This window comes from Lygodium microphyllum, chromosome 24, assembly GCF_053477565.2.
Source record: "Lygodium microphyllum isolate KBCC chromosome 24, Lygodium_microphyllum_v1.1.10, whole genome shotgun sequence".
NCBI classification, from domain to species: domain Eukaryota; kingdom Viridiplantae; phylum Streptophyta; class Polypodiopsida; order Schizaeales; family Lygodiaceae; genus Lygodium; species Lygodium microphyllum.
Genome location: NC_141158.1, coordinates 118,904,260 through 118,912,599, shown reverse-complemented (window position 1 = coordinate 118,912,599; position 8,340 = coordinate 118,904,260). Strand labels below are relative to the sequence as shown.

General features: G+C 38.1%; 1 protein-coding gene across 1 annotated transcript; it reads right to left on the bottom strand.

Moving 5' to 3' along the window:
- Positions 1-2,079: 2,079 nt before the first annotated feature.
- On the bottom strand, positions 2,080-3,910 carry LOC148015570 (uncharacterized). Its single transcript, XM_087665221.1, has 4 exons — positions 3,687-3,910; positions 3,135-3,609; positions 2,708-3,006; positions 2,080-2,272 (listed from the first exon to the last, which is right to left on the bottom strand). Exons 1-4 carry the CDS (start codon positions 3,908-3,910, stop codon positions 2,080-2,082), a joined length of 1,191 nt encoding a protein of 396 aa, XP_087521347.1.
- Between the last annotated feature and the right edge of the window lie 4,430 nt (positions 3,911-8,340).

The following is an 8,340-nucleotide window of genomic DNA, read 5'->3' as shown; positions in this document are numbered from 1 at the left end:
AACACAAAAAGAACTCAATATAGGAAAATATAATTATTTCTCTTGCAACAATTTAGGCAAATTATGAAAGCCACTTATATATAACTATTATATAGTATCGATATGTGGACTTGATAGCAACAAATGTCAATATCTTCCTCATCTTTTTTACTAATCACTCCAAAGCTTCTCATATATGCAATGGTTGTAGGGAGCTTTAACTCTAACATATCTACAAGGGATATATCATTTTCATCCTCTTGTTGAAAAATTTGGCCAAGTATTTGTTCAACCTTTCCAATGGCAAAGGTTGCATCATTTATTGACCACTTCTTATCATAGTTTGTAGCTTTTGACAACGAATCTAGTTTACCATTTGCGGTTCTAAAGGTCTTTCTCATGTCTAGCTCCTCCTATGTAGGTTTAGACATGATTTGACTCATGCAAAATTTAAAGAAAACCTTGTGCTAAAAATAAAAATTAGTAGAATTGACTATGGAAAGTGGAAGGAAGAGCAATATGCAAAAGAGAAGCAAAGAGTAGAGTTGTTGCATAAGGACGGGAAGCAACCATATCATGGTTTGGTTCAACATCAAACTTGGCCATGGTTTATATCAATAGCAGACTTGCCAATCAAAGGTTAGATGAAACATGGTTTAGATAAAAAATACCCAATTAACAAATGAAAATTAGAAATTAGAACATGGTTTAGATTAAAAAACACCTTGATAATGTGATAAGGGGAAGCAAACAATTGAGAAGGTGTAACATGGGAAGGAGAAGCAACCATAATATATATTAGAAATGTGACTAGAGTAGATGACACATGATTAGATTCTATGTAACCATGCTTTCCATAATAGGAATAAAGGACAAAGATCAAGATTACCTTAAGAAAAAAGTATCACAATCAACAAAAACGAACTTGGAACATCAATACCAGGAAAAATGAAAATGCTTTGCACACAAAACAAGAATGATTTATAAAGAGATATTTCACATATAAATAGACAATCCTATGAGGGGAATTAAAACGAAGTGATCAACAAGCTTTATGAAACAAAATCGAGATTACCTTGAGAAAAAAATTGTCACAACTAGCAAAAATGAACTTGGAGCATTAAAATTAAGAAAAATGAAATTTCTTTGCACACAAAATAAGCATGATTTATAATGAGATCCATCACCTACAAATAGGTACCCCCCTCAGTGAATACCAAGCTTTATGGATGTATTCATCATAGCAAAAGGCAAACAATAAACTTGCATACTTTTCATAATAGGAGAAGAGGAGCAAGATCTAGATTACCTTGAAAAAAAATTGGCTAAACAAAAATGAAGTTGGAGCATCAAATCAGGAAAAATGAAATTACTTTCCATACTAAATAAGCATAGTTTATAAAGAGATCCCTAACCTATAAATAGATAGCCCCCTCAATGAATCAAAAAAGCATGATCAATAATTCCACTTTTAGATCCTCGTCCAATCATGTCCACAAATGGATAACTGGTCCATGATTAATAATGTCTACTTTTACTAGAGTTTTCATTATGCTCAAAAAGAAAAATACCAAATATGTGGTCCCTTCACATCATGTATCCAAAATGAACGTCCACCTCCACTTCTTCATATGCCCTTTAAATCTTTCATTTAGTACTGCATGGTCCCCATCTCATTGAACAATAGCCAACATAAAACTCTCAAGTCTTTGATTTGCATTTTATGCGTTGCGGAAGGGCAAGCATAAAATTTAAATCAGTTTGCTTAAGGGAAGGTTGATGCATCATCATATGTTGATTTTTGTCCATCCCAAGCACACTAATGTAGACATAATACATGTGCTTGCAGGCAAGGAAGGGTTTACTTTCCAACTCTCTCTTTTGAAAGTCAAGACACGTGCAGAAGGGCTCGGGATTGACATGCACCTCATACAAATGCTCTGACATAACATAAAATATGACTTTCTCATTTGCCACCACTACTTTCTCTTCCATGAAAACTACATCCAATGCCTCGACCAATGCAATTTTTCTTTCTGTATCCTTAGAAATACCATGTCTCCATTTTTTTCTTCGCTTGCCACTTGAAGAGATAAGTGGTTATGTCCCATGGGTCGTAGTATTTTTGGGGGTAGGTGGAACGCCATCATGCTTGAATACAAAACCTCCTTTTATAAGAATTAAAATCTCCTCTGTAGAAGCATTGGTGCCCTTGTCAATAGACCAAATCCTTGGTCGCAAGGGCACATGCTTAACTTGTTTATCAACATCCCATGTATGCTCCACATCATGACTGCAAAACCAGAACCATCGTGCAATAGGCTAACCTTGAAATTCCCTCTCTGACCAAAATGAAGGGCATAGTAACCCAGGTGATCTACTTTCTATCACGTTGCAACACTTCTTTCTATTTATAATACCAAAACATTTTTGTTTGCAATGAACATGCATTCTCCGGATGGCCCACAAACTTCTATGCATTTCCTCCTCTGAGACAATATTAGTTGGGAGATCCATTTCAATTGGCACTGTATGCACCTCATGGTCCAAGCTCACTTCTATAGGTTGGTCATTTCTATTTTGAAAATTTATCTTGTGTGGTTGTCCTTTTTGTTTTCTATCCCTTGACTCCATTACATAGCGAGGTTTATGAGAGCTACAACCATCTAGAGTTCTTCTTTTCCTTTGAACTGTTTCTTTGTTTCCAGAAATGAAAGGCTCTCCGTACATGGGGGTGCCAAGAATTGCTCCTTGAACTGTTTGAGCTATGAATGCAGGTGAAGGGGTATTTCTTGCAACCACCCTATTAATAAGAGCATCCATGTCAGGACCACTTCCAGAGTATCTTCCAGTTGTGAAGGCCAGTTGCCTTGAACATTGAATATATGAGTTGATCAAGTCAGTGACGCATGCATCATACAAACCAATTTTCTTCTTTCCATCCTCCCCTGCCAACCAACGTGCATGCACGCTCTCAGAAAGATTTGTGTTGGGAATACAAGCCCTCTTCCAAGGACTCAAGGAAGCCTGCAACCCAATAAAAAACTCAACAATTCCCCTTACATGTCTATTTTGTTCTCATACTTGGGTATTCCCACCCCAATGATATTAGTACATGTGTATGTAACAAATAGAAACAAAAAAAAAACATTTACATGCGTAGTACTACCCCAATGGTTTATCCTATTCTCCCACCATTTGATCCATCTCTTCAATGGTATGATACTATCTCGAGGTAGTCCTAATTGCTGCCACCAATTTTGTATAGCTGTGGCATTTCTCTTGCCCTCTTCAATGGATTTTAAAAGGCACCACCTCTCACATAAATTCAAGTGATGCTTCCGAAGGTTTGAAGGCACGTATTTTGTTGTGTGCTTTTGTAAGCTTTGTTCCCAGTGAAACAAACACGATCGCTCTCTTCCTTCCAAAACATTGTTAGGTCCTGCATTAAAAACAGTGTGGATCGCCATCCAATTTGCACCGGCTTCATCCGCCATAAAACCTGTAAAGTCTGCAGGAGGATGTCCATACTCGAGCATCACATTATTAAGGCATCTCCAAAAAAGAATTTGTGTTTCTGTATCCTCTTCCTTTGTATCACAAATAGCAATCACCATGATCCCCTTCAAGCTGCAATAAGAAATACACTGATTAGCAACTAGAATATGTCAACGAAAATTGATAACAAGTAAGGTTCCCGAACAAACCATGGATCGTACACAGAACAAGACATTGTTGCCCAGTCATCTATTCTGTGTGTAAAGTCAAAGTGAACCCAAGACTTACAAAGGTCTCCATTTCCTAAGCGTCGCATTCGATTAACCAATTCCACTCCAGAGCCGGGTCCTTTAGTAGACATCTTGAAAATGTAACTTTTTTCACCCACCCCTCCTTGCCCTGGAAATCTACTGCCATGAAAAAAAGGAAACATGCATTTTTTTTCAACTCCAAAATGTTATCAAAGCCATCTCCAACAACACATGTTTCTTTTTTTTTCTGGCATGTCACGATACTATTGAACCTACAACCTCAACAAACGAAAGTTTGTTAAACTAATAACAATGCTACAAACCATAGTTTGTAGACTTGAATAACCGAAACTAACCTCTGATTTTGAACCAATGGCATCAACTCCTCCAAAAAGTTTGTAAGCTCTTGTTCTCCCTCCAACCACCATTGAACCATTAGTTGTCAAAGATTCAGTGATAATTTGTTTTGCTACAATCATTTGAATCTTCCTAGCACCACAGTGTCGATTCACTTGCAAAACTGAGTGAACTAGAGATCTAATTTTTTTAATTGTAGCCATTGAAGTCCCTGGTTGCACATTGTGTATGTGAGTGCCTACATGAAGCATCAATCTCTCCATGCTTGTGTCCTTTGGCAAAATGTAATAAACTTTGCAATCACAAGTTGCATAACAAGTGACAACTTTACTACAATAGTGACACATGACTGAATGTTTTTCTTCACTTGCAAGTAGCCCCTTGCTCACTGTGCTATTGAGGTGACCATGAAATACATTCTATTATGTTGATTGTTGCTCTCATAGTAAGGACAATTGACTCGATGACATTGTAAGTCTCCAAGGCAATGGCTAATTCTCGAAGTAGCATTAGGGAAGATATTAGTTGGATGGGGTCTTGTCCAGACATGACCATCATATTGTTGCTGCATCCCATCCATGTTTGAAGATGTGCCATATGTCGGCAGAAGAATGAAAGCAACAGAACCATTGTATTCTCTTGGAATCTCACTAACAAAAAAAGGGCATTCACTCATCTGCAATAAAGCCTTCAACTTCTTTCCTCTGGGGCTATTAGCAATCCAAGGTAAAATCTCTTTCTTTATTTGTGGAAATGAATGCTGGTTTGAAACTCAGCAAACAATGGAGCTATGAAGGCGAAATATTATATCTAGTAGCATGCCTATTGTTTATTAATTTCTTTGAACGTAGAAATAATAGTCCGTTACCCCCACCAAATATGGATTAAATGAGCTCTTACTCCATGGGCAAGTTTTTAGTGACGGTTGAAGTTGCGAATCAATCCATTAATGAACCAAATCATTAAAAAAAGTCTACATATTGAAAAATCACAAGATTTAGTAAAATAAATTTAAAAAAAAACATGTCTTTTTGAAAATAAATCATGTCTTTTCGAAAATCATGTCGTGTTGTAGCACATATTTTTATAAGCACGTTTAATTTTGTTAGATGTCAAGCGTCGTCAGCATTTACATTTTTTAGTAAATAATTTTTCGGTGTTCGAGAGAAACATTCTCTCATGATGGATGTTCAATATGCACGTACCGCTTGCCATTGAAAGTTGTGTGTAACGGTTTAAACATATCTTCTTATTTGTCCTTCTTCTTCTTCTTCTTCTTCTTCTTCTTTTTCTTTTTCTTCTTCTTCTTTTTCTTCTTCTTCCTTTTCTCTTTTGTTTCCCTCTTCTTCTCTCCCATTGCAAGTTGGAAGGCATAAAGAAGAAGCAAGAAGGAGAGCAGCCCCTGTAACAAGCTCAAACAAGATCAACATTCTCCATCAAACTCACCGGGTAAGCTCCACACTCCATCCTTATGGCTAAAAATCTATATTTCAAGTTTCATTTTTCCTCCATGGCTGAAAGAAATGGAAGAGCACGTAGACAATGAGAGGACAACAATGGGAGGGGAGAGAAGGAAAGGGAAGGTAGAGAAGGAGACGGTAAACAAAAAAAATGGAAGAGGAGGAGACCTTTGGGACACCCGGGGCTGTCTGCGCCAACGCAGACAACTCTCGGGGGTTGGGCGTAGCCCCCTTTGGAGGGAGAAGGAGGAGAGGGAGAAGGTGAGGAGGGGGAACCCTCAGTACCCACCCGGTGTCTGCATCAACGCAAATGACCTGGTGGGGGGGTGGGGTACCTTATGAAATGGGGCAGGTAGTGCACAGTCGCCCCCCTCTCAGCCCCTCCTCCTTAAACCACTCCCTTTTCAGTCCCTGCTCCCTAAACCACTCCTCTCTTAGCCCCTCATCCTTAAACCACTGCTCCTCCCTAAACCGCCCCTTAAACCTCTTCTATAGCCAAGTTACCTACAATTTTTGGCTTCGGGGGCACTGCCCCCGAACCCCCGCCAAGGGGGGCCTCATGGCTGTCGTCGGCCCCCCTTGGAACCCCCTGGCGACAGTAGTAGGGGGGGCTGATGCCCCCCCTACACCCCCCTCCATATAGACTGGGTGTAAACTGCGTGAGTCCAAGGCATGAAAAATTAAACTATTTTTAAATCATACGCAAATCATCCTAAAGAAATAAGTGTGACATGATTTGATTTTTTTGGATTGGGAATTGTCAAACACTCAGCATTGTCTGCGTCAATTCAGACAGGAACAAGGGGTTGGGAGTATCCCCCCTTTGGGGATGCGGGGGTGAAAATGTGGTCAGGAGGTTCAAATGATTAAGAAAATTTAATACATTTATTAAAACCACATAACAAATGATATTAAAGTGTGTTGTCTGCATCAAATGGTCATATTTTGGTGGAGATTAATTAATAGAACATGTGATTTAGTTGAGTTGTCTTCATTTTTAAAATGATTTGTGGTTTGTTTTAGTGCTTCTGAGCATGGCTAGAGGTCAGCGTGGTGGTGGTAGGAGAGGTCAAAGCAAAAGGGGCCGTCCAAGTAAGTCATTCAATCACTCTTTTAAATTTACATATTCTATTCTTAATGGTTAAGAAACTCTTTTAAAGTTCCATATAAATGTTATATTCTATTTTCAAATTATTTTTGTAGATACTCCAATTACAAGGTTAAGATCCGGTCTATGCAATAGATTAGTAAGTATCGATCAAGAAGCATCCTCCCGTGCATTCTCTGAATCTCCAAATAACAAGGGTGTAAAACCAAGGAAAAAATGTCCTTTCATTGATGATGAAGCGCTTGAGGATAGCATGGATGAAGTAAGCAATGACATTCACGCTGATCCTATGAGCATCCACACTACCACCACGGAGTGTGGTGAAACAACACAGGGGAGGTCTTTAGATTTGCAAACTTTACATGAGGAAAATGAAGAGGTGAATGAGGATGTTGCTAATGAAGAAAAGAAAGAGGTCAGTGAGCCTGATAGACACATTGGAGAGAATGTAAAGTTTGGGCTTATGTCAGATGTGTTGGCCTCATTTTTTGTAACGAGGTCTACTTCTCCTCCTCCTATCCCTTTGTGTAGACTTGTGCCCTATGAGGCTATAAGGCTTGCATCTAGTTCTGCTACATGGTTGATTTCATCTTTCGATAATGCTTCGTATATGGAAACAATGGGGAAATTTTTGGTTTCTTTGAGAAGGCCCACTGGTGAGCTAATGGATGTATCTCCCCAAAATTTGGAAGAGTGGGGCCCTCTTTGGAGAGAAGTTAACCAAAGGTTTGAAGATGAATTGACTAATGAGTGGGCTGATTTAAGAGGGCGCAAGTTTTTGGTATGGGACGGTAATCATAGGTTGAAGACATGGATGAAGAGGATAAAGGAAGGTAACTATGCATTGTCTTGCTTTCTCTTGTTTATTGTGATGATACTTCCTTCTTTGACTAATTATTTATTTTATTATTTGATGTATGTAGTTTATAATGAAGATATTTCACGACATGTTAGAGTTCTATGTCAATTCATTCAAGTGGAGAAGAAGAAAGAAGGAGAACTATTGCTAGCATTGGATACATCAAATGCATAAGTATACTTATCACTATTAACTTTTTCAAATGGGTTAATAGATCATCAATTGTGTGTGAATATTGCCAATAGTTTTTATTTATATGTGAATCTCAAAATATAAAGATAATTTATGTGTGAATGTCAATATATTTTATTTATACCAATAGGTTTCATTTACCTTTGAATGCCAATAGGTTTCATTTATTAGTTATGTGAATGTGAATAGGTTTTATTTATGTGTGAATCTTAAAATTTAAAGACAATTTTCAATGTTGTAGTGTAACAAGAGCACATGTCAAACCCAACCTAGGCCGTGAAATTTTCATGTTCCAAAAGTTTGGCATCGTTGATAAACAAAGCATTTTGGAAAGGATGAGCCCTTCTCAAAGACGGTGGGCTGAAGTAGAGTATGAAATTGAGGGAAAAAGTAACCATGGCAATGATCCATGGTGCAAGAACCCATGTTTGCTAATATCGCTTTTGGTGTGGAAGGTAAAAAGTTTGGTATAGTATTTTAGTTTTCAGCATAACAAATTGTGGTATCTTGAATTTAACCATAACTAAGAATAGTGTATTGGTTTTTCTATTTAGGATGACTATAACTCTGCCATACTCAAAGAGGAGGCCCGTCTCAAGGAGCTTGCATTGCCAGAGGCAAATTATGAGGCAAAAA

Coding starts and splice junctions, on each gene's coding strand:
- LOC148015570 (XM_087665221.1), bottom strand. CDS start 3,910: ATGTTTCCTTTTTTTCATGGCAGTAGATTTCCAGGGCAAGGAGGGGTG. Junction 3,610..3,686: donor TGTTCTGTGTACGATCCATG/GTTTGTTCGGGA, acceptor TTCTTATTGCAG/CTTGAAGGGGATCATGGTGA. Junction 2,273..2,707: donor GCAATTCTTGGCACCCCCAT/GTACGGAGAGCC, acceptor CTGGTTTTGCAG/TCATGATGTGGAGCATACAT.